The sequence below is a fragment of the Myotis lucifugus genome, unplaced genomic scaffold (genome assembly GCF_000147115.1).
Source record: "Myotis lucifugus unplaced genomic scaffold, Myoluc2.0 scaffold_300, whole genome shotgun sequence".
NCBI classification, from domain to species: Eukaryota; Metazoa; Chordata; class Mammalia; order Chiroptera; family Vespertilionidae; genus Myotis; species Myotis lucifugus.
The window spans coordinates 657,428-682,447 of NW_005871348.1; the positions used below are offsets into that span (position 1 = coordinate 657,428).

Here is a 25,020-nt window from a genome sequence, read left to right on the forward strand (position 1 = left end):
TTTGTATTTTCCGGGCTACTTCTGTGTAGTGGTGGAAAGACCTCAAACAAAAGGCGGAGCGCTTGCCATTGGCCAGATCTCCGCCCCTGGGGACCACGAGTGGACTCTGTGGAGAGGGCCTGGAGCTTCGGGACAACAGAGGGAGCTTGTTCTTGGATTCTGAAGGGCGGGTGGCGTCTCTGGGAGAACTGGTGCCAAGCCAGCCATTGTGGCTCTGAGCAGAGCAGGACCCAACAGCCACCTGCATGTCCTTTCCCAAAACAGGGCCCAACACCAAGCAGTCTTGAGCCTTTGTGCTGTTCTGGGAAAGCTCAGTGGAGTTCCCTGCGTGTGTGGCCAGCTCCAGGGCCGCCGTCTGCTGGGCCAGCAGAACTGTGCCTTCTTTCTTTCCTGGTCTAAATGGCCTGTGTCTACCTGGGGCTGATCCCTGGGCACAATGTGGCTGCAGGGGAACTAGCCCCTGGCTCCGGGGCCTGTTCTGTGCACATTCCAGAGCCAGCTGGATCCCGTGTATCACTTCTCAGGGCTCACGGGAGGCTAAGAGTGTCCGAGCACCACTCAGTGACTGAGCTCTCCAGTGCCCGTGTCTGTGCGGTGGAGAACAGTGGGAAAGGCTCAAGGCACAGTGCCCCTGCAAAGCGCCTCAAAAGAGCCCCACTGTCTCCTGGACCACCTCTTGCTCCTCACCCTGGGGCTCTGGTTTTGGAAATGTGGCATTCCCAGAAGAGGTTACCTCTTGGGGCTGGGCTTGCTATTTCTAAGACATGAAATGATCTTTATATATATAAAAAAAAATCTATGGCTCTTTTAAAATGAAAACTTAGCTTTCCATAAGGTGATAAGTCTTGCGTCACTTCCCACCTTCCTCCACCCTGACCACTCCTGCCCTGGGCTATGAAACAAACGCCTTTTCCCTTCTGTAAGTGACTACAGTTTGAACTCTAACTGCCAGGTAATGATGTATAAAGCAAATATTAAAGTGAGTTAAAATGCTAATATTCCTCCCTTGTTTTGAACAGGAACAGAAATTCTTGGCAAGTCAGTTCGTATTATATTCTCTACGTTAGGAGTGTGCACATTTTTTGCAGTTGGCTACATGCTGCTGCCACTGTTTGCTTACTTCATCAGAGACTGGCGGATGCTGCTGCTGGCGCTGACCGTGCCGGGGCTGCTGTGCGTCCCGCTATGGTGGTGAGTGTGGCTCAGCCCCAGACAGCCCCCTGCTGCTGGCCAGCACAGCCTGGAGCCGAGAGCCTGGTGCTGACCCTGGTGTGATCTCACTGGAGCTGGCTGAGGCTGGGCCTCAAAGCCCAGAGACTGGCTGGGTGGGTCTGTGTGCTGGGGTTTAATTCTCCTCTGTCCCACGAAGCACCTTCTCAGGAAATCCAGCCTTTGCCCCTCCCCAGTCTTGTCTGCTGTTGGTGGTGGTTTTTATTTGTGGAGATGGTCTTGTTGGGTTTTGTTGTTTAGAACTCTACCGCCCCTCCCACCCCAGGTGTTTTGACACTTTTCTCTAGGAGCTCTCTTTCTCCCTATGGACTCAACTAATGTAGTTTCTGTCCTCCAGCATCTAAGGCAGTGATGGCAAACCTTTTGAGCTCGGTGTGTCAGCATTTTGAAAAACCCTAACTTAACTCTGGTGCCGTGTCACATATAGAAATTTTTTGATATTTGCAACCATAGTAAAACAAAGATTTATATTTTTGATATTTATTTTATATATTTAAATGCCATTTAACAAAAAAAATCAACCAAAAAAAATGAGTTCGCGTGTCACCTCCGACACCCGTGTCATAGGTTCGCCATCACTGATCTAAGGAGTGCCTATTTATCTGCTTTATCTAGAAAGGCAAGAGAATTACTTCCCTTTAGTGAGTTGTCAGAGAAATGACCTCTTCTCTCCTCCCTCAACCCGCCAACCCCATTTTGACACATGAGTATGGGAATCACACAATCACAAAATCACTAATCCTAGGTTTTCCCTCTATGGTTCCGTGGGAGATTTCAGGTGAGAGAGCAGATTAAGAAAAAGGGAATCTGGTCCCAGCCACACCCTCTTTTTGGGGATTCCCCATTTCTTTGGTTTTTCACATTTAAGCAAGAGGAAAAGAAATTTCTTCCATCGCTGGGCCTGGCTCTCTCTCTCTCCCTCTCCCTCTCCCTCTCCCTCTCCCTTGTTTGGTTTCAGGACATCGAAATCAAATCTCCCAGTAGTGCCCTGGTCAGTGTAGTTCAGTGGTTAGAGCAATGGCCCATGTACCAAAGGGTTTCAGGTTTGGTTCCCAGTCAAGGGCAGGTACCTCGGTTGCAGGTTGGATCCCCGGGTTCAGTTGAGGAGTGTGCAGGAGGCAACTGATGTGTGTGTCTCTCACATCAATGTCACCCCCTCTTTCCCTTCCACTCTCTCTAAAAATCAATGGGAAAATATCCTCAGATGAAGATTAACAACAGCAACAACAAATATCCCAGCAGTGACTGTTTTTATCAAACTGTTTGAGTCCTACCTACTTGCACACAGTGAATGCTCCTTTGATCACTTTTTGGAACTCACAATTTAGACTAGCCCTCCTGGTTGCCCTGTCCTGTGGACACGCTGCCTGGAGAGGTGCCTGTAAGTCCATTATCTTGCTGCAAGTGTTGTGCAGCCATAGAGGCTGATAGGTAGCACATATTGGCCCTGTTGAACCAGATGGCTCAGGTTGGACCCACTCCAAGCTACTATCTCCTTATGACCTCTAAAACTCTATGGTTTACCTGTGTAAATTTTTGGCATGGGTGTGCATGGGGGGAGAGAGCACCTTTCCCCCCCTTATTTCCCTGGAATGTGAGAGACAGTGTGTGAAAGGTTAGCTACTATTCTGATTTGGAGGTTTCCTCTGGAACCCAGTCTGATGATTAGGAAAGCTTATGGTGAATAAGGGCAGGCCATCATCTGCACAGCTCTGCCTCCGAGGAAAGCAAGGGCCATTTTCTGGAAGAGGAGTCACCATCATCATCATCATCACACCCTCTACCCACAACTCCTTGCTAACTGAATCTAGTGTAAATGCTTTTGGTGACCCAGTGCTCTCTGAAGACACAAGACAAGATTATTCATAGGTTATTTTCTGCCTCTTCAGATGAATGATTTTAATAATTTATGTTCCCTGGCTCTCATCCTTTTGGCATAAGAGACTAGTACTTTTAAAAATGTTATAATCAAACTTATAACTATATACTTCTCTCAGAGGAGAGAGAGAGAGAGAGAGAGAGAGAGAGAGAGAGAGAGAGAGAATAAAAATAGAAGGGTTCTGATTAACTAAGAGATTAGTAGGGATTTTAATTTGTGGGACTTGGATCTTTCCCTCAGAACCAAGCAGCACAGCAAGGAATAACTCTGATAGGTCAGCCCCTTGAGTTTCCAGCTGAGAAGGCCCAACCCATGAGGAGTGGCCTCACTCTTGCCCTAAGGAGAGTCCTATCTTCTGCTGCTCACTGGCTGGTCTGGGAGTGCTCCTGGCTATGGGCACACTGTTCAGAGCCAGCATTGCCCCACACAGACGCCGTCCAGGGCCAGCACTAACAAGCTGCATGCTGGTCCTGCAAGGTTAAAACAATAGTCTTACCATCTTCCTACAAAAACAAAATCACTTTGTTCTGAACATCTTGTCCTTACGATGCTGGAACGATGGGCTGGGGTGGTGTGGGGATGCTTCGGGCTGCCGGGCTCTCTGCCACCCGTCAGTGAGGGACACAGACTCTCCAGCAACCCCCTCCCCTGTTCATTGTGAATTAAAACTACAGAGAGACTATCGTGTACAACCTCGCGTGGTGCTCCACTGACTTTATAAGTGATCAGCTAGACTTGATTCTTCGTACACCAAAACCCATGGCAGTTCAGTAGTAGGGATTGCAGTCAGCCTGAGTACGTGGCTGGAAATGGGAGGGGAACAGAGTCATTGCAGGTGGCTTGGGGATTTTTTACGCCCCAAGTTCCCTTTAAAAGGCTTGCCTACAAGTTTAAATGAAGTATGTGATAGGGGGAGGGGCGGAGCCCATAGATGCAACGTGGGGAAAGCTTTGCAATATCCAGCTGCCTACACGTTAGGAACCTGAGGCCAATGATGGCCCTCAGGGCCTGTAGTAAGAAAGATGGGATATTTTTAGAACAACCTGGTTGGGGAAAGATACTGCTCAGAAGCCAAAGTGCCCTGAGGTACACTGACTGTGTAGTAAGACCCCTCATTCTGCACTAAGACAGGAGTCACTCGCCACAGGCTGCTTTTTAAATTAAAATTGATTAAAAGTAAATGAAATTAAAATTCATTTCCTCAGTCACACTAGCTCAAGAGCTGCGTGTGGTTAGTGGCTACTGTACTGGACAGCCCAGCTCTAATTACTGAAGGTCAGTGACCTGACATCATCATGGTTGCAACGGGGACCACATAAGGGCATCTTCTGAAAAATGCAAACTGGGTTCAGTTTTCAGCCATTGTGCTGGGAGGCTGGGACAGGGAGCTGGGGTTGGCTATTTGATCAGTTGTCTTTTGCTCTGAGGTCATTCCTCTTGAGGCTTTGGAGGGGCCCATTTAAGTATAGGAGGCCTCTGTATCTGCTACACGTAATTTACTTTCTAGTATAACTAAGTACTGATGAATAGGTAAGGAAAACAAGAGCCGGCAGAAGAATGGCTAAGGAATCCTAAGAAATAAAAACTGGGAAGGAATGTTAAAATATAAATAAATATGTGCATGATAAAAATAAATAGAAAAAGAAAAAATAGAAAAATTAGGAAAGAAGTCAACTGTGTTTGACCATCAATTAAAATGTAGGAAGATTGTATAATTTTTAAAATTAACTTTCTAGACATTAAAAAAAGACAACATTGGCTGTCTCCCCAAATCTGGTTTGGGGGCTCGCTGACCCGGGGCTCTGTTGAAGGTGAGGAGGACAGCCCACAGGAGGAGTCAGGGCACCCACCTTCTCCGCTGAGGACAGGAAGTGCCCGAGGAGCACAGGTGGCCGTCTTAACACATAGACTTGAGCGCAGCACCAGCTGGGGCTCCAGGAAGTCTCCTAGGCACGGACACACTGAGCGACACTGGGCTGTTTCCTTTTAAGAGCCACACTTGGCTATTAAGTTTTTGATGGCCGTCTCCAGCTACCCTGGCTTAAACCCCTGCACAGTTAACGTTACACCTTGCACTGCTCCTGGCTTCAAATACAACTGATGATCAGTCTTGTGATTTGCTCAGAACTTTGAAATGTGAAAGCGCTTTTATTTATTCCTATAACCAATGGAAATATTATGAGGCCTCAGCTTTAAAACAAACAAACTAGAATTTTACAAAATAAAAATTATCTGGGGATCAATTTATGGTTAATAGTGTCAAACCCTGCCTTTGTGAAAAAGTATAAACCATTAAAAATGAATTCTAGGTTTATTCCTGAATCTCCACGGTGGCTGATATCCCAGAGAAGATTTAGAGAGGCTGAAGATATCATCCAAAAAGCTGCAAAAATGAACAATGTAGCGGTCCCGGCGGTGATTTTTGATCCTGTGGAGGTAAGCATTTGCAGATGTTTTCTCTTGAGGTCAGTCACGCATTCTTGATCTTAATGGAATTTAATTTAATTCAATGTATTTTGAGTGCCCACCAGGTACCAGGCTCTGTCCAAGGCCTTAGAGACACAACGATGACTAAATTCTGAGATAAAACCCACTATAAAGAGCTGTGTGTGAATTAAATGCAATAATATATGTAAACTGCTTAGCATAAACAAGTGTTAACTAAACATTAGTTCCCTTCCTTTTTGCAAGTTCATCTCCAACTTTTTATTGGTATTGCTCCATACCATTGATGCAGCTACATACTGGTGAATATATATTATATATATACTAGAGGTCTGGTGCACGAAATTCATGCATTGAGTGGAGGGGGTCCCTCAGCCCAGCCTGCACCCTCTTGCAATCCGGGACCACTGGCTCCTAACCGCTTGCCTTTCTTCCTGCCGTGAGGCACATTGGACCTGAACTGGTTGGGCCCATGGAGGGAAAGGGGGCTTGTGCTTTCCCAAGGCCCAGTCACCTCCCCTGCTCACCTCCCAGGTAAAATCCTCTTTAGGAGGATCTGCAGAGCCCTGCGCCAGCAAATGCAGCCTGCTCGCGATGGTGATGGCAAATCTGCCATATGCCTGTTTCTCGGGAGAGGAAACCGAGGTACAGAGAAGTTAAGTAATTTTCCCAGGATCCACAGCTAGAAGTCTCACTCGGTCTCTCCAGTGCAAAAGTGCATGCACTTACCTGGGCTTGGGCTTTTTTACCTGATACGAGGAGCAGTGGTGTTAACTTGGACAGGAAAGAATGAAAAGTAGTATCATTTGGAAAGCAATCTCAAGCTTCTCGGATTTCCTTTCTGAAGCATCTCCAACTTGCTTGGTGCCTGGTCCAAAGGCATTTTGGTGGCTTCACACAGGCCAAGCATGAGCACTGGATATAAGAATGTTCTTATCCTGAAGTTTCCGAATGTGGCTGCCTATCACAATCACTCAAGGGACCTTAAAATTCAGATTCCCAGGCATCTGCCACCCCCCACCCCCAAGAAAGAGTGTGTAATTAAGCAGGTTCAGGTGGGATCCAGCAATCTGCATTTTCACAAGGGCCCTGTGGAAGCACCAAATGTCAGCGTAGGCCTGACTCACAGGTCCCACCTGTGCATAGCACTACTCCCAGAGCCCTCCAGGTTCCCTTCAGCGATGCAGGGGCTTTGCTTTGTGGTCGTAACAGAGCAGCATGCTCCAAGTAGCGCAGAAGAAACAAGGTAATACGCCTGTGAGCTGCATGAGGAGGCGTCTGATTATTCCTGAGAGAAGGATGCTAATATCTGGGGAACACCAGCTACAAAGGCGGCTGGCACCCTCACTTCTTTTATTATTGAACCTCCTTCCGCAGCCTCACTGTACACACACCATAAAGTCCTTGCACTTTATCCCACAGAGATTCTCCACCTCAGAGCCTTGTAACTTTTTAGTTTGAATGCTAATAAGCTTGGTTATCTAGATTCCTAACTCATGGCAAATTAACATCAGTAAATTAAAAGTAAAAGAGGGCTCAGAGGGAAGGTGGGGATGGGTGAGTGGGAAGAGATTAACCAAAGAATGTATATGCATCGCCCATGGACACAGACAATAGTGTGGTGAAGGCCTGGGGTAAGGGGCAGGCTAGAAGGGGTCAATGGGGGGGGGGCATACGTAATCTTTCAACAATAAAGTTGTTGTTTTTTAAGTAAAGGAGGGGAGCCCATTGACAGCAGTAAGAAATTACCACTCAGCACTGACAGCTAGCATCTTCTCAATGGCGCAGTAATAATGTTAACAGTTAAAATGTATTGGGCATTTACATAGTTCAGGTATATGTTAAGCTATATTTAATCTTCTCAACTCTCTCTATATATATATTGTGCGATATATATATATATATATATATATATATATATATATATTATATATATATATAGTGTCCCTTCAAAATGTATACACACTTAACAGCTGATAGCTCAATTGATATTTCTTTCTTTTCAGATTTAACCCATTGGAATTAATTGTTCAAAGTGTGTATACAGTTTTGGGGGGGCATCCTATTTTACAGAGAAGTAAATGGGGGCTGAGAGAGGATAAACAGTAACTTTTCCAAGGTCCCACAGTTAACTCAAATCTGTTCAAGTCTGTTCTGACTCAGAGACCTCAACAAGAAAAGTATAAAAAGCAGACAGGGACCTCAAGGCATATAGCCCTACCAATGCAAGGATCACAACTCAGTGTGATTCAGGTGCCCATAGTGATTGGCATGAGGCAAGGAATGGCTATGCTAGCAGTTAGGCTTTCTATAAGAGACAGTGGAGCCAATGTTATATATGTTAAAGGCTTCTGTCTTAAATTAGCCACAAATATTTGTGTTAGAATAAAGCGTCATATATGTACATGCTCTTATTCCCCGAGAATTCCTGATTTCTAAGCATATTCAAGGTAAAGTGCATAAGTTTTTCCCATGCTGTCATGGCCAAAGATACTTCCTCACTAGCTCTTAATCTCATGGTTATTTGCATTATTTTAGCTACAGGAGCTAAGACCCCTGAAGCAGGAGAAAGTTTTTATTCTGGACCTGTTCAGGACAAGAAATATTGCCACAATAACCATTATGTCTATACTGCTATGGTAAGTAATAAGTGATCTGGAAGTGTGATATACAGCACATAAGTGTATGACTAATTTTCTTTAATTCAGGGGAACATCAAGACAAGGCCTGGGTCTTCATGAGACAAAATAAAAATTATCTATATATATAAAAGGCTAATATGCTAAGTGTCCAACTGTCCAACCGGTCACAATGACATGCACTGACCACTAGGGAGCAGATGCTCAGTGCAGGAGCTGCTGTGATGCGCACTGGCCATTTACAGAGAAACAGCACCACAGACCTGGAGCCCACAAAGCAATACTTGGCTTCTCCCAAGTGGGACACAGGCCCCGCCACCACCCCAGAGTGACAGCCCACCAAATCGCAGCAGACCCCATGGCACAAAATGCAGCCCACAGCCCAGCCTGGAAACAGTGGCTGTGGGCACTGGGTAATGACGTCATGTAGCAATGCCTGGCTTCCTCTCCCTAGCAACTAGCCTCCTTGCAGTTTCTTCAGCCCAGGAACATGACTTGCTTTATAGCCAGGTGCAAACATTTTACACTTTAACAAAATGTCTGTGAAGCATTTTCCTGTGCCTCATCTCATTTGATCCTCACAGAAGTCCTGGAGTAGGTAGATAGGAGACTCGGTGGAATCCTATTTTCTTTTCATTAGCCAGAAAACAGAGATTTAGAAAGCTTAGAAACTTGACCAAACTGAAAAGAAGTAAAAAATGGTGGAGCTTGAAAATGACTTCAGGTTTTCTCACTGCACAGAATATAGTCAAACACTGCTGCAGTTAAATATTTTATCTTTTGTTCTCCCTGTGTGATCTACAATAATAATCTGCTTCATGTTGATATTTACTGCTGTGTTGCTGATACCTGAAAGAGAAGTTGGGGTGCTTCACTGGGCTGGAAAAGTTAACTAAATCAAAAAGTTTAACTAAATCAAAAAGGAGGTCTAATTAAGCAAGTTTATTCTATACCTATAAAAGGCTAAGTTGACTCGCCTGTGTAGCGATACATAGAAAGCTCTTACTGGCACCAATCGCACGTGTGTGTTTCGATCTGTTGTTGATTGTGAATTTCATTGACACTTCTATTATAGAGAAAGGGCGAATGGCGATATTAAAATATTTCTTCTAATTAATTTCCTTTCAATGTGCATGAATTCGTGCACTGGGCCACTAGTAAAATTTTAAGTTATTTGGAGATGCCTCAATTCAATTCATGGAACTGGATATTAAAAAAATAAGTCACAGGGAACAATAAAGTCTGCTGCACTGTGGCCCACAGGGAAAGGGTCCCTCCATTGGGATTAAGGCTAATAATGTCCTTGGTGCCTGAAGCCAAGATTCTAATTCAGCTCCTACTTCCTGAAGCTATACTGGCAATTGAACAGGGAGATTAGAATAACCTGAACCCCCTACTGCTGAGATTGGAGTTTGTTTTTGTTTTTAAATAGTCCTCACTGGAGTATATGTTTATTGATTTTAGAGAGGGGGGATGGAGTGGTGTGGAGAGAAAGAGAGAGAGAAACTTATGGGCCCCGACTGGGGATCGAATCTGCAACCTAAGTACACGCCCTGACTGGGTATTGAACCCAAAACCTTTTGGTGTACAGGACAATGTGCCAACCAACTGAGCCACCTGGCAAGGGCCCAGATTAAGGTTTTGACAAGCTTTTTATACCTGCCAATTGCAAACTACCAAGTGATTTTTAAAAAATTCTTTTATATATATATATATTTTTTTTTTATTGACTTCAAAGAGGAAGGGAGGGGGCGAGAGAGACAGAAACATTAATAATGAGAGAGAATCATTGATTGGCTGCTTCCTGCACGCCCCACACTGGGGATCACGCCCACAACCCTGGGCATGTGCCCTAACAGGGAATCAAACTGTGATCTCCTGGTTCATAGGTCGATGTTCAACCACTGAGCCACACCGGCAGGCTACCGAGAGATTTTAAGGCATCGAAATAATGAATTGACTGTGTAGACTAGTTTTAATAATAGATCTGCCAAGAAATGAGGAAGAAGAAAAAAAAACATGCCTATCCCATGATGGCAACAGAAAGATGATTGTCATAACTAGTAGGTTCAGACTGCAGCTAGTCTATTTTTAGGGCCATCCCGTTTTGCAGTTCGAGGAAACCGGTGACAGAGCTTATGACTGAATTAAGCAAATGTGTCCAGGCACCTGGCTTTCCTCCCTCACTGTAGGCCTCCTTAGTTCACACCTGTCAGCATAGTCACTGGTTTTTATCTAAGCTGCTCTTATTACCAAATGTGAAAATCAGTAGGATTCCTAGAGCAATCAAGTTTAATTTTTGTTGTATTTTGGAATAGCCCTTGTGCTACCCAACCTAATAAAGTAGGTATAAAAATCTTCAACAGTGTCCTGAAAAGATTCTTCAGATATCCTTTGCTTTCATTCATGTGAATAATAAGCAAACTTCTGCATAGGGCAGTGATTTTTCCACAGAGAAACTTTTCCATGGACGTTAACTGTAATGCCAGGATATATGGTGTGCACTTTGTAATACTCTGAAGCATTATGGGTCTCCATTCTTTCCCCTAAAGTGAGTTTTACTAAACCTTTTGGAATTTACTATAAGTAGATCCCACAGTATTACCTATGTTTCTCCTTTTCCTTCTTGTTTTTTGGTAAGAATGAAGTCTGGATTTTATGTTCACTGACATGACTGACATACATTCTTTCTTCAAATAATAGCTCTAAGGGAATGAAGATGTACAAACTGTTCAGGAAATATTGAAATATAAAATTAACTAGACCAGGGTAGGTGTTGTTGTGTACTGGTATATCTAGACTTGTGCTGTCCAATAGAACTTTTTGCAGTGATGAAAATGGTTTTATCTGTGTTGTCCACTATAGTAGCCACTAGCCACATGTGGCTATTAAGCAATTGAAGTGTGGCTAGTGCGATGGAGGAACTGATTCTTTGATTTTTTTTCTTTTAAATTTTTTTATTGTTGTTGTTAATCCTTACCGGAAGATATTCCTCCATTGATTTTTAGAGAGAGTGGAGAGACAGAGAGAGAGAAGCATCGATGTGAGAGAGACACATCAATAGATTACCTCCTGCATGCACCCTGACCGGGGCTGGGAATCTAGCCTGCAACCAAGGTATGTGTCCTTGACCGGAATCAAACCTGAGACCCTTCAGTCTGTGGTCCGATGCTCTATCCACTGAACCAAACCGGTCAGGGCTGATTTTATTTAATTTTAATGTATTTACTTTTAAATAGCCATATGTAGTTAGTGGCTACATATAGGAAAACAGAATCTAGACAATTTCTTGACCATTATGAAAGTTTAGAGTGATTCATACCATCCTTTTATCACTTTTGTTGTGTCTGTTGTCTTTTAGGATGCTAACCTCAGTCGGTTACTTCGCTCTGTCTCTCAACTCTCCTAATTTACATGGAGATGCCTACCTGAACTGTTTCCTCTCTGCCCTGATCGAAGTTCCAGCTTACGTCACAGCCTGGCTGCTCCTGCGAACCCTGCCCAGGCGGTATATCATAGCTGGAGTGCTGTTCTTCGGAGGAGGCGTGCTTCTCTTAATTCAACTGGTACCTGCAGGTAAGAAGTTAACCAATAGTAACAGCTTAACAGAAAAGACCTACACCTTGATTTGGGCTAATTATTGGTCACTGCTCCCTGTTTATGTATCCTTCCCATCATATACCATTCATAAGTCAATTAGACAAATGATAGCTAATTGTGTAATTTCGCATGTTCAAAACAACACCCCTCAAACAGATGAGTCAGCTTGGAGAGTTGGAAATCATTACCTGAAAAGGAAAAACAATGCTCCCGGTCATCCCTGTCATGGAAACCTTCACCTAAACCCTCTAACCTCTTTCTTGAAGACACAATTCTGAGTCCCAATTTTTTGGTATTTTCTAACCTTTACTTAAGGTGTGTACTCAAGTGTAACAGTTAGTAGTTCATGCTAGTTCCAGTATAAATTCAGTGATTTTTAGGGTCTGTAACATTTTAGATAGAGAGCACACAGAACAACACAAACTGATAAACAAAAACAGATCCAGAGATATAGAAGCATCGAACAGACCGTCAAACCTCAGAGGGTAGGCAGGGGAGAATGGAAGCGGGGAGGGTGAAAGATCAACCAAAGGATTTGTATGCATGCACATAAGCATAACCAGTGGACACAGACAGTGGGAGGGTGAGCGCATGTGCTGGGGGATGGGAGTGGCCGGGGAGAGGTCAAGGGGGGAAAAGGAGACATATGTAATACTTACAATAAAAATGTTAAATTAAAAATAAAGAGCACACAAAGGGACATATGCTTCCTTTCCCCTTATGTCTAACATTCTCATACTATTAAATTGTTAAGGCAATAGATTATTGATACCTAGTATTATACATAGAAATATGTATTTCTTGCCCAGATGGCATGGCTCAGTGGTTGAGCGTCGAACTATAAACCAGGAGGTCACTGTTCAATTCCTGGTCAGGGTACATGCCCAGGTTGCAGGCTCAATCCCCCAGTAGGGGGCGTGCAGGAGGCAGCCAATCAATGATTCTCTCTCATCATTGATGTTTCTATCTCTCTCTCCCTCTCCCTTCCTCTCTGAAATCAATAAAAAAAAATTTTTTTTAAAGGAATATGTATTTCTTAATAATACTAAACAGGATAGAAAGCATTAGTTCTTCTCATTGAAGATTAAACTTAACTATATTAACATGTTAATGACTTACCATGAAAGTGCTGTAACAAGTAAAAGTGGACAAAGGTCACTGAATGTGTAAATGATCCAGTGGTCGGCAAACTGCAGCTCGCGAGCCACATGCGGCTCTTTGGCCCCTTGAGTGTGGCTCTTCCACAAAATACCACGTGCGGGCGCGCACGTACAGTGCGATTGAAACTTCGTGGCCCATGCGCAGAAGTTGGTATTTTGTGGAAGAGCCATACTCAAGGGGCCAAAGAGCCGCATGTGGCTCACGAGCTGCAGTTTGCCGACCACTGATCTATACTAATAGTAGAGCCAAGCACAAGGCAACCCCTCACTCTCCATCTTTGTCCATGTCAATTATTTGAATAGAAAGTGTTATTTGGGGAATATCTCTACAATGTGAAAAACATGCTCCTTCAAGCAAAGAGAACCATAAAAGCAACCGAGTTGAGAACATATCACTTCTAAAGCACCCCTGTTTACACTAGGTCTCTTTTCCAGATTACAACTTCTTGTCCATTGGCCTGGTGATGTTAGGGAAATTCGGGGTCACCTCTGCTTTCTCCATGCTGTACGTCTTCACTGCAGAGCTCTATCCCACCATGGTCAGAAACATGGCCGTGGGGATCACCTCCATGGCCTCCAGAGTGGGCAGCATCATCGCTCCCTACTTCGTGTACCTTGGTGAGACACAGCTTATTGATCTGTTCTTTTTTTAAATATAAAAGTAATATATTTTCATTGCATAGAGAGTACTGAAAAAAGTACAAGTTTATCTCTTTTTTCTCAGTCCCCTAAATCACACCCCTATAAGTAATTAATATTAACAGTTTGGTGAGTAGCCCTTCAGATATTCTGTATATATGTAGTTTTACAAATTTTTTAACTTAACATTGTATCAGACTATCTTTATTGGTATACACAGTTCTTTTACCTTCTTTTTCGTTAGTACCTAGTCTTCCAATGTACACATATACATAATTTGTTTAACTAGGTTTAACAGATGGACATTTAAGCCATGTCCAGGTTTTTGTTATTACTGCAATGAACGTTTCCCTATGTCCTACACCCTTTATTGGTTTGATTGTGTATATTTGGATTCATGGATTGCTGGAGCAATTTAAAAATTTTACAGATATTGCCAAATTGACATCTAAATATTGTACCCATTTACAATCCAACTATCAATACATGCCTATTTCTCTGCATCCTCACCAGCAATGGGATTATCCAATTGTTTAATCATTGATAATCTGTTATGTGAAAAGCGGATATCATTGTTGCTTTCATTTCTTTAATTATAGTGAGGTTGAGCATTTTTTATATATTTATTGACCTTCTATTTATTTTTTAGTGACCTGACTGTTCATGTCTTTTGCCCATCTTTCTAATGTTTTTTTTTCAACATTTTATCTTTGATTTGTGAGAGGTCTTTGTAATTGAAAAAAAATTAGCCCTTTGTATATATGTTGTAAATATTTTTCCTAGTTTATCATTTACATTTTTACTTTATAATACTTTTTGCAATGCAGAAAATTTTAGTTTTTATGTAACCAAATTTCTTAAGCTGAAATAACACCTCAGAGGCACTTTAGTGGGATGTTCAATGGATGCAAGATCTGGTTCTCCAAGCCTAATCCTCATTAAGGACTGTACTGATGAGAGACACAGAGGCCTCAGAACAGTTTCAAGATTAATGTTTTGGGTTGTTGTTTTTTTGTCAAATAAAATTCTTGGGTGTGTTGTTCCTCTATAATCTCTCTATGCAAATGGGAAGCAAAATAAGGATCTGTTATTTTCCTGAGTGACATTGTATAAAGGAGAGATGAAGTGGTTCTTCCAATTACTTATAAAACCAAGACTTATAAATGCTGCAAAAAAAAGAAAAAAGAAAAGAAACCAAAGCACTACTTTCACGGTGCCTAACATTTATTTTTTTTTAATTGGATTGAACATATTACTTAGATTTTTTTTTCCAAGTCTCATGACTCCGTGGACCTAGCTTTCCACTGCAGCCTACTGGTTTGGGTCAAAGCAAAGGTCACACCGATCATGATAGCCAGTACCTGTACCTACAGCATGCTGGTCAACCTCTTTCTCCTTCATGTCCTCCCTTTCCCTCTTCTCCAGTTACCTCCGCCTTCAGAGGAGAAGTTTGCTAGGCAAATATTTCTACCAAAGGAACATCTGTCATACATGATTATATAGCAGCTTAGAGAATAGCAGTTGACATGAAAGACCTTCTGATAATGCAAAACAAATGGTGCATTTTGCATACTTTTTAACTTCAGAAAATGTTCCAGTTTAAAACTGCTGTCAAGCACTGTTTGCCACCTTTGCAAAATGATGCTCGAGAGCTTCTGGAGAATCCCTTTTTCTAACCATGTCCCGTGCCTTACAGGTGCTTACAACCAAGTTCTGCCCTACATCCTCATGGGCAGCCTGACCATCCTGATAGGAATCATCACCCTGTTTTTCCCTGAAAGTTTTGGAGTGACTCTACCAGAGTCCTTAGAGGAGATGCAGAAAGTGAAATGGTAAGTGGAACTTTAAAAAATGATATAAAAATATCTCAGAAAGAATAAATATGCAAGAATGGCTAGGGAGAGTAGCGCTATCATATAATAAAGTGTATTATTAAACAGTGGTAGTGAAAACAGTGTGCTAATGGTATAGGAATAAAAATCACTGAATAGAGTTTGAATTAAACCCAAGAAAATATGAGAGCCCTAACCGGTTTGGCTCAGTGGATAGAGCGTCGGCCTGCAGACTGAAAGGTCCCAGGTTCGATTCCAGTCAAGGGCATGTACCTTGGTTGCGGGCACATCCCCAGTAGGGGGTGTGCAGGAGGCAATTGATTGATGTTTCTCTCTCATCAATGTTTCTAACTCTTTATCCCTCTCCCTTCCTCTCTGTAAAAAATCAATAAAATATATTTTTTTTAAAAAGAAAGAAAATATGAGAATTCTATATATGATAAAAAGTAGCAATTCAAAAGCAGTGGGGAAAAGTTAGATTATTAAGTAAAATATATTAGAACATTCAGCTAGCCATTTTGGATAAATAAAAACTTGAGTCCTACTTCAAAATGCATCCATATAAATTCCAGAAAGAATAAAAGTTGAGGCCTAAAAATGTAAAATATTTCTATTACTTTTGAGAAGGCCTTTCTGAGCATAATCTGAAAAGCAAAAAGCCATAAAGGAAAAGATTGATATATCTAATTATGTAATTTTAGAAATCGTTGGCACAGCAAAAAAGAAACCATAAACAAAGACAAAGGTCAACAAGGCAGGAGGAAAATATTTGCAACATGCAACACAAACCCAGGGCTGGTATACCTAATATACAAACGCTCTTAGTGATTTGTAGGGGAAAAGACAAACAACTCAGTAGGAAAACTTAGCAGAAGTCATGAACAAGCAGTTTACAGAAAAGGACATTTCAGTGGCGCATATATATATATATATATATATATATATATATATATATATATATGATCTTTCTATGATATCACAGATTGGCAAACATTTAAAAGATAAGTGGTTTGGTAGGAGACTTTTAGATTCTGGAACGAGACTGCCTGGCTTCAAAGCCCACATCTACTGCATAAATTTGGGGAAATTTAATTTGGGGTAAACTTAATTTTCACTAAGCTTCAGTATAGTAAGTTATATGAGATAACGTGTTTCAGTGCCTGGCCATGATAAAGATAAGTCTTTGTCATGTGAATGGATTCTGATCTCTGACAGAACACATAGTAAAAGGTGCATATTTTTGATAAGCTATTTTCTTGTAATGATACAACCAGTTCAATATCAATTTTAACTCACGAGAACTTCATTCTTACCAATCTATCCTTCCCTCAGGGAAATGAAAAGAGTGTAAATTCTGGGTTTCGTTTATGTTTAATTAAGAAAATGACTCCAAGTATTCAAAATAATAAAGTATTAGCTCTAGGTTCTAATTAGAGTTACAATCATTACTTGTTCATTGAAGAAATGTTTTTCAGTGTCGGTTTAGAATTGTGAAGAAGAGAGTTGTGAATATTTAATTTTCTTTAGCACGCATCTTATTTTCAGGTTCAGGTCTGGGAAAAAAACAAGAGATTCAGTGAACAACGAAGAAAACCCCAAAGTTCTAATAACTTCATTCTGATAAAAATTTCTACCCCACTCGGTGAACTGAAAAACAGAGACATAAGACCCTGAAGAAACCAAAGCTTTTCCTGATGAAATGGACTGACTGTAACCAGACGGGCCCTGCTGTTGAGAAATGCTTGTCATGTAGCAAATTCTGGACCACTCTTCCAGATCATCTCCTTTTTTAAAAAAACTAACCATTTCTATAGGGTCCACCTTACTAATGAGTCCAGCGAAATGGGTTTGTAAGGTTGTTTGAAAATGTGTTGATTAAGGACTAGTCAATACACATAAAGATGAACACTCATTTCCAAACATACGACTGCCATCCAAATAGAGCGTCATTGTATTCACACACTGTCAGGTGACAACAGCGTGTGTGTGTGTGTGTGTGTGTGTGTGTGTAAGTAAACCGGCACATTCAAAATTACAGACCTTTCTACAGTGAATTCATATACTGCTATAATCAAATGACTATATGCAGCATTCCTAGCCAGAAAATTTTACACACTCCTTTGAGAGGATTAACAGTGTTTGCAAGAGATCAGATAGCCTGGCTCCTATTTTTTTAATTATTATTATTATTATTGTTATTGATTTCAGAGAGGACGGAAGAGAGAGAGAGAGAGAGAGAGAGAGAGAGAGAGAGAGAAACATCAATGATGAGAGAGAATCACTGATTGGCTGCCTCCTGCATGCCCCCACTGGAGATCGGGCTCACAACCTGTGCTTTGACCAAGAATCAAACCATGACTTCCTGGTTCATAGGTCGACGCTCAACCACTGAGCCACAGCGGCTGGGCGCCTGTTGGCTTTTAAGAAGGGAATCAGAGCAGTTCCCAGCTACAGTGCCAGGGGCTACAGCTCACAGACTATTAAAAGATCCACTTTTGTGCTCTCTTTGAGCACATGACTAAACCTTCTATGTCCTAAGACTGACTTAAGAGATATTTTACTGGTAAACAGAGAATCATGAAAACCGCAGAACAGTTAGATCGGTAGAGATGGTTTGTGTGCCCCACAGCCAAGAGGGGTCAGCACCTAGGAAGAAGGCTGTCCAAGCCAACCATCTAGGAAGCTTTTAAAACAGTTCTTTCCTTCAATACACCTTCCCAAGCACAGTGTGCAGCTACATCCACTCCACCCAGGGTGCTTCTGATCGGCAATCACAGAACCTCTGCTCCATGAATGAGCGGCGTGAAAGATAAAAGCTACCATAAGTTCAGAAAATAAATGTCAGCTCTATGTGGCACCATGGTTTAGTTGGAGATGATAGCACAGCAAGCAGTTACTCATGGAGACTTGGGCAACATGCTTTCATTGATAGTGGCTTCTCTAAGGGCAGCATGATGACGAGCTACTGATGACCCTTTAGTACACCCAGGGCCATGGTATGTGCGTGGAAATAGGCAGCTACTAATTTGTAATATGCTGCTTGGCGGCATCATCCTCAAAATGATTATCCCCCAATGTTAACTTTCACTGTCTAAACATTTTTCTTTTTTAAATGTATCTTGATTGACTTCAGAGAGCAAGAGAGCAATAGAAACATCAGTGACGATGATGATGGGCTGCCTCCTGCACAACCCCAACTGGGGATGGAGCCTGCAACCCCAGGCATGTACACTGACCAGGAATCGAACCGTGATCTCCTGGTTCATACAGAGGTTGACCGACGCTCAACCACTGAGCCATGTGGGCCGGGCTGTCTGAACATTTTTCAAACGAAGCTTTGATGTAACACCCTGATACACTTATTGTTTTGAAATCCTTATCTTGAACTTTTCTGATAAGCTCAGAATTTGTTCTCTAGACTGCCATATTCCTAACACACATTTTATATCCTTCTGACACACTGCTTCTGCATTTTGACTGTTACCTAAAATCCACTAAAATATCTTAGAATAGCTTATGCTTTGTCTTTGGGGATACAGGTGAGCAGCTTTATCCTGCTTTTATTTCCCTATTGATACAGCCTGTCTGATGGCCATTCCACCTTCCCCGCTGGGCACGAGGCGGCCTGTCCCGCAGAGAGGAGGTCATGCTGACTCCCAAGGAGCTCTCCTTGAGCTTCATTCCCACCAGCAGTGACTGTTCACTCTGCTGTGCTCTCCTGGTACTTGTTACCCTCACTCTGTTGGGTTCCACCCCACCCCCATATGGCCATTAGCCTCTGGGAGCCAGGGACCTTGCCTGCTTATCTTTTGATAAATATTTATTTTAATTAAAATACTTTATAACTCTAGCTTGGTAAAAAAAAAATGTTATGTTTGATACATAGATATTTGAATATTTAAACACCTAATGTAAAATGCTCTTAAAGCTTTTTCTAAATACAAAAAGTAAGGATGTGATAAGTACCTTTTATTGCTGTTTGTATGGGTGCTTTATATTTTACTAGAGGCCCAGTGCACTAAATTCGTGCACGGGTAGAGTCCCTAGGCCTGGCCAGCAATCAGGGCCCATCTGTGGGGTAACTGGGGCCCCCACTCGCACCTGCCTTGGCCTGGCACCACCCGCTCACCTGCTCCACCATCCTGCTGCAGTCCCGGACCCATCGGGGCAGGCAGCGCCTCCACTGCCGCCTGCTGCCAGCACTGCATCACCAATGCCCGCCATGTTCTGCACCACCCCCTGGTGGTCAGCGCATGTCTCCCGGTTGGTCAAATTCCTGCCCGTGGGAACAATTTGCATATTAGCCTTTTATTATATAGGAAGAGATGACTTTTAAAAATATATATTTTATTTTTGATAGTACTATAGATATCTCCCATTTTCCTCCCCTTTCCCCCCCAGAGATGACTTTTAAAAATCTGTTTATAAAAAGACAAGTACTCAATTAGTTATGTCTTTGGTAGTTCAAAGACCAAGGTGATCAATATATGCCAAAATTGTATTTGGTTAAATTCAAGACATATTCCTGATTTATAAAAACTACTTTTAAAGTTAGGTCTATAAAGCAAGTTCCTGCACTTGCTTATGAATATCAACCTCAGATTGACTGACTGAGTACTCTAACATGTAGTATTGCACTGCATGTTAGAGTGAAACACTAGGGGCATGCCATTAACAGGAATTTTATGGATATAGGTTTTTAGCAACTCTTGTACATTTTTTAGTAAGTTTTAGTAACTGTAGTCATAGTATAAAATGTAGATAAGAAGTTAAACTGGTAGAAAGTAGACAAAATTACCAATATTGAGGAGCATATAATGATGCTCTATTTTTTTTTTTACTACTGGCTTTTTAAAAAAAATACATTTTTATTGATTTCAGAGAGGAAGGGAGAGAGCTAGAGAGATAGAAACATCAATGATGAGAGAGAATCATTGATTGGCTGCCTCCTGCATGTCCCCCACTGGGGGGATCGAGCCCACAACCTGGGCATGTGCCCTTGGCCAGAATTGAACCTGTGACCCATTAGTTTGCAGGCCGACGCTCTATCCACTGAACCAAACCAGCTAAGGCAATGTTCTATTTTTTAAAATGCAAGACAGTTAACTAAAAAGTCTTACATTTAATAGATTTTTTATGTACTAGAAATAACCAGCTAGAAAATATGTGTGTGGGGGGTGGGGGGGGGGGGGGGCATAACAGGTTCTGTTCATAATAATCATAAAAATATAAAATACCTAGAAATAACCTTACTAAGAAATATATAAAGCCTAAATGAAGAAATTATTCCATTTTATTAAGATTTGAATAGAGACATGCCATGATCCTGAATGGGTAGAATGAATGCTCACCTGGCTTATAGGGCCCTACTCTCTGTGCCCTCACTCTGTGCTCTTCCTTGGTATCGGCAAAGCTTGCTCTTTTACTTCCTTTATGTCTTTGCTCAAGTGTCACCTGCTTAATTAATCCTTACCTGACCACTCTATTTTAAACTAGAGGCCCGGTGCATGGATTTGTGCACAGGTGGGGTCCCTAGGCCTGGCCGGCGATCAGGGCTGATCAAGGCCAGGCCGATCGGGGCCTGCCGGCCAGGGGGCGGGACAGGGGGAAAGAGCATGGGCCGGCCTGATTGGGGCCTGCCAGCTGGGGCCTGCCAGCCAGGGGGAGGGACAGGGCGAGGGAGGTTGGCTCCCAGCCCCTGTCCCCCGGGAAAGGGATCCACTGCCACCCAACTGTAGTTCTTCATCCCACTCCAGGGCTAAAGATGATGGTCAGGCACAGAAGGAACAGACACCAGCCACCGACGCCTACAGCTGGCCATGGGAAGTTTGCTGTGGGAGCGCACTGACCACCAGGGGGCAGCTCCTATGTTGAGCGTCTGCCCCCTGATGGTCAGTGCACATCATAGCGACTGGTTGACTGGTCATTCTGGTCATTTGGTCCCAACGGCTTTAATATAAATAGAAGATTGTATCCCTTTAGCCCTCTGTCCTGACCTTACCCATCCCTGCTTCATTTTTCTCCATAGTTCTTATTACCCTCTGACATCCTATTTACTTCTTCACTTTGTTTATTGTCCTTCTCCTTCCTCATCCAAGTGCTTCCTCACAGTCCATGAAGACCACTTCTGTAACCCCAGGAGTTAGAACCTTGGTTGGCACATAGTAGATGATCAATAAATATTTGTTGAAAAAATGAATCAATGTATTATATTTTCATTATTATAGTTAAAGGGACCAAAATTAGTTTTCAAACAAGAAAACATTTGTCAATAAACATACAAAAAAGTGTTCTGCTTCACAAGTAACCAGAAACATATTAATTGAAGTGACAATGTGATGCCATTTTTCAACTACTACATTGCAAAGGTTACAAAATGAAAGTATTCAATAAAGATTTTTAAAGTATTTAAAAAATAACAAATAAATTTTTAAAATAATTAATAATAAACAAAATGAAAGTACTTAATATTGATGAGAGTATGATTAAATGCACTTTCATATTCTGATGGGAATGTAAATTATTTTATTATTTTCTAGAAAACAAATTGACAAAGTGTTTTCAGAGCCTTAAAATGCTGGAGTTTTTTGAGGTATTAATTCTACAACTGGGAAATCATCAGAGATATAAGAAATATTTATGCACAGATGTTTATCACAGATATAATGCAACCCACATAGTGTAATTTTAAGCTTTCTAGTGGCATCATTAAAAAAAAGAAACAGTTTTAATAAATAGTGTAATAATTCAAAATATTATTTCAACAATATAAAATTATTAATATCTTTTTTATAAAGACAATAGACAGGCTCACTTAAGCTAAAGATTGACCTTTGTCAAGGACGCTACAGGCCTGCTTTTAGTTAGGAATTTTTATGTTCAAACCATCCTATGTAGTTTCTTTCAGTCTATGATTTTTTAAGGCCCACCATGCAGGCCTCCCTGATCTTGTCAGATTTAGTAGGTGAACCCTTTTTCATCCACATGTGGGTAACTCCCTAATTTATATTTTATGCTGATCTCTCCTATGGCCTTCAGTCTCATATATCCAGCTGTCTCCAAATTTATATTTTAAAATAACTTTAAAGTATTTATATATTTAAATGTAAGTTTATTTTTAAATAAAACTCTTTGCAGTCTTAAAAATGTTTCACAAATAACACAAATTACTTTTATAATCATAAAGATGTTATAAAAATAAAAACTTTTATTGAGTGTCAACTAAGTGTGAGGTCTTGGAAAACAAAGATGAAGATTATGGAAAATGCAAAGTTCCTGCTCTTAGTGGGCTCAGTCTGGCCAGATGATAAACGCTTGCCTGTGTGGCCACAGCAACTAGCTCAATGCCTCCCACTTGGGGTTGAGCACTGTGGAGCTGAAACTCAGGTCAAAGTCGTCTTCTTCCATTAAGGTCCCGGTATGTTTATCTCTCTCCTCCTCCACACAACTTGAGCAGCAGTCACCTCTACCCTGATTGGGACCAAGCCAAACTTGCTTTGCTGAGGCAAATTACCTTAACATTGAGTTTACATATTTAATAGGCCACTGAATGGATTGCAAAATATTATGAGGATTTGAACTATCACCCAATGCCTCTGAACACAGAGAAGTCTTAAATCCAGTTTTGAGAACCTTGAGACCATCCTTCTCCAACGTGGCAAATATAATCCTTCTTGAAGTCAAATTCTCTGTCCCTGCATAGCCCACCATCTCACCCTCCTACTGTTGCTTTCCCTGCTACAGTGAAAACGCATTCCACTGTGGACAAACAATTCTCCTTCTGCAAGTATAGTCCTGGTTGCTCTCTCTACATTCTGGCCTTGACAGCGACCTGGCTTCCCCGTCACTCCACTTCCCTCGTGGTTCTTCCTGTCTCTCAAATAGAGGCTGTTCATTTATCACTTTCTATGAACTTCAGGGCCAGGTAAGGTCTCAGCATTTTCCTGTTTCCAAACCATAATTCCTTCAGCTTCACATCTATAAAATGCCTCCTTTGAGGTTTACACTGCTTTCTGGTTGCTATTACCAACAATCTGCCCAGTTGCTTGTCCACATTCTATGAGCTCTCTGGAACCCAGCCAGGGGTAGTGATGCCTTTTGTGCTCAGAAGGCTAAGTAATCTTACACCTCAGTCTCATAGTATTTGACCTTAACCTGTATTTCAACTCCTTCCTGCCAAGGACACACCCTAGATGGCCTCATCAGCCACAATAACCATCTCATTCCAGGACCATTTACTTTCCTCCTGATCCTTCAGCTCTGACCTTGACATCCTTTCCTTTACCTTCCAGTCTATACCTCAAGATCTCTTCAATTCACTCACACCACTACGCTCATCCTTTTGTTTACTCATCTTGCAAAATCTCAACCCAAGATAAGCCAAACCATTTTACTCTTCACTCTCAATCAAAGCTGTTGAATTAAGATATAGGAGAGAAGGGGGATCGTTACGGTTGGAGAAACACGTGGGTTGTCAGAGTCAAGTGGGTTGAGGGTACAGCCATGATTGGAAATGTAAATTTGCAGAGAAACCAATTCACATGGTTGTGTGGTTTTCTCCAGTGTCCCAGGGTAGGAATGATATGCACTAATGGCTGGATTTGGGGCTTTGCAGTCCAGGTGAGCAGAATGACAAGACAATGGAAGAACTGAGATTGACTGAAGCAAAAGACCATAGTGTCTAGATTGAAGAGGAAAGGGAATAAAACACATGACAACTTCTGTTGATCCTAGTATGCTATGTCCATCCACCTTCTTTTCCTTTATTTGGGGTGTATGAGAACTTGGCACAGTGTTAAAACCCAGTGCTCAAAAAAAAAGACTTTAGGTCAGCCTGAGGCAATGGTGGCGAACCTATGACACGAACTCATTTTTTTGGTTGATTTTTCTTTGTTACATGGCATTTAAATATATAAAATAAATATCAAAAATATAAGTCTTTGTTTTACTATGGTTGCAAATATCAAAAAATTTCTATATGTGACACGGCACCAGAGTTAAGTTAGGGTTTTTCAAAATGCTGACACGCCGAGCTCAAAAGGTGCGCCATCACTGGTAAGGTGACAGGATCAGTACCATCTGTCTTGGACCATTCACCACCACAAAGATGTGACTATAGTGATATGAAACCCAAGGAGACCAAATGTAGTCAGTGGGTAAGGGCCAAGGGCTAGACTTCATTTTTCAGGATAATGAGATATAGCATTAATAGTTAAGAGTGAAGGCCTGGAGGCAGACCAACTAGATTTGTAATTTGGACCTGCCATATATTAACTATAGCAACTGGGTAAATTATTAAACTTCTCTTTTGTTTCTTATCTGTAAAGTGAGGACAATACAGATTTGTACCTCATAGAGCTGTTGTGAGGACTCACTGATGCCATGGGCTATTGCTAATGCTATTGTAATAATACAAAAGCAAACAGGTTTAATACTTGCCCAGGGCTTTCTAATTTCCACCTGAACCTAGCACCTACCTCAGAAGAACATCAATAACTTATATTACACAAAGTTAACTCCGTCAAAGCTTCTTGATATCTTCCTATGGAATCTTAACTCTAAGATGACTCCATCCCACAGGGAGACCTAGTTCCTAT

The 25,020-nt window shown here is 41.9% G+C and overlaps 1 protein-coding gene across 7 annotated transcripts in view; it reads left to right on the forward strand.

Moving 5' to 3' along the window:
* The window catches only part of LOC102429735 (solute carrier family 22 member 5), an 85,960-nt gene that overhangs the window by 23,070 nt on the left and 37,870 nt on the right, over nt 1-25,020 (forward strand). For 2 of the 7 annotated variants that reach the window (XM_014465542.2, XM_023763785.1), the window contains exons 4-10: nt 1,020-1,191; nt 5,419-5,545; nt 8,093-8,193; nt 11,555-11,769; nt 13,389-13,571; nt 15,289-15,424; nt 16,952-17,386. The exons of 3 other annotated variants lie outside the window; for them this stretch is intronic. In XM_014465542.2, coding sequence (XP_014321028.1) covers nt 1,020-1,191; nt 5,419-5,545; nt 8,093-8,193; nt 11,555-11,769; nt 13,389-13,571; nt 15,289-15,424; nt 16,952-17,045 — 1,028 coding nt within the window. In that variant the 3' untranslated portion in view covers nt 17,046-17,386. Of the gene's footprint in view, nt 1-1,019; nt 1,192-5,418; nt 5,546-8,092; nt 8,194-11,554; nt 11,770-13,388; nt 13,572-15,288; nt 15,425-16,951; nt 17,387-25,020 lie in introns of those variants that run through there. 2 more of the 7 variants (XM_006100149.3, XM_023763787.1) reach the window with 2 other exon arrangements.